This window comes from Trypanosoma equiperdum (assembly GCF_001457755.1).
Source record: "Trypanosoma equiperdum strain OVI genome assembly, contig: ctg_85, whole genome shotgun sequence".
Classification (NCBI taxonomy): domain Eukaryota; phylum Euglenozoa; class Kinetoplastea; order Trypanosomatida; family Trypanosomatidae; genus Trypanosoma; species Trypanosoma equiperdum.
The window spans coordinates 1-877 of record NW_027124820.1 but is presented as its reverse complement, the minus strand read 5'-3'; the positions used below and the strand labels follow the sequence as shown (position 1 = coordinate 877).

At 45.6% G+C, this 877-nt stretch overlaps 1 pseudogene across 1 annotated transcript in view; it reads left to right on the top strand.

Moving 5' to 3' along the window:
- TEOVI_000403700:pseudogene overlaps positions 1-804 on the top strand; it is a 1938-nt pseudogene extending 1134 nt beyond the window's left edge. Inside the window, exon 3 of the mRNA in view lies at positions 316-804. Coding sequence covers positions 316-804 — 489 coding nt within the window. The remainder of the gene's footprint in view (positions 1-315) is intronic.
- Positions 805-877: the final 73 nt, after the last annotated feature.

The window sequence follows — 877 nt, the reverse complement described above, 5'->3', positions numbered from 1 at the left end:
AAAGGAGAAAATGCAAACAATCAGAAGTGTGATGGTGTTAAAGTAAAAGAACACTACTTAGGGCGGGAAAGGAACCCAATTGATTGCAAAGGAACGGGCTATACGGCTGTGTTTTACCTAGATGTATCCTCGGAAACAATGAAACAGGCCTTAGAGGATTGGGACAAGAAAAAACCACAAGGCGAAGAACCAGTCAAAAACAACTGGAAGGACGACTACGACTCAGCCACGAACAAGCTTAAGGAACTCGAAGAGTCACACCATAAAGGGAAAAAGACGGTTGACGATGTATCCGGCTTCTATAGTGGTGCAAGTGCTGTCCACAGCGGACTGAGTGCAGGCAAACCACTCAGCGAAGTTTTAGTCGAAGCCAAGGAAGCAAGCAGAAAGGGTGCAAAATTCACTAACCCTGGAGGTGCCGCTCCCGAAACCACACAGCGAGGGATTGGCACTTCAACTGGAGAGAGTGGAGCAACAGAAACAACAGGAGGATCAACAACAATATCAACAGGAACAGGAACAACAAGTGAAACAGAATCAGAGGTTGGAGCTGATGCAGACTTCGGTGACCTCCTAGAGACTAGTGATAGATCAGCACTGAGCAGTAAGATCAAGGAGAGCAAGGTAATACTTATGGCTGTTCTCATACCTGTCGCCATCCTCGCGATTATTACAGCTGTGGTGCTTGTGTTTGTGAGACGAAGAAGAGGTAATGCTGAAGATGTAACTGATGAGAAAGGTGAGGCAGTTTCTTCACCTGACAAAAAGGGTGGGGCAACCTCTCCATGTTACAGGAAGGAATGAATGACATTATCATCTCTTGCTTACTTTGCTTAGTTTAGGAAGGGCTAACCCCTGGAGAGGTTAAAATTTAAAA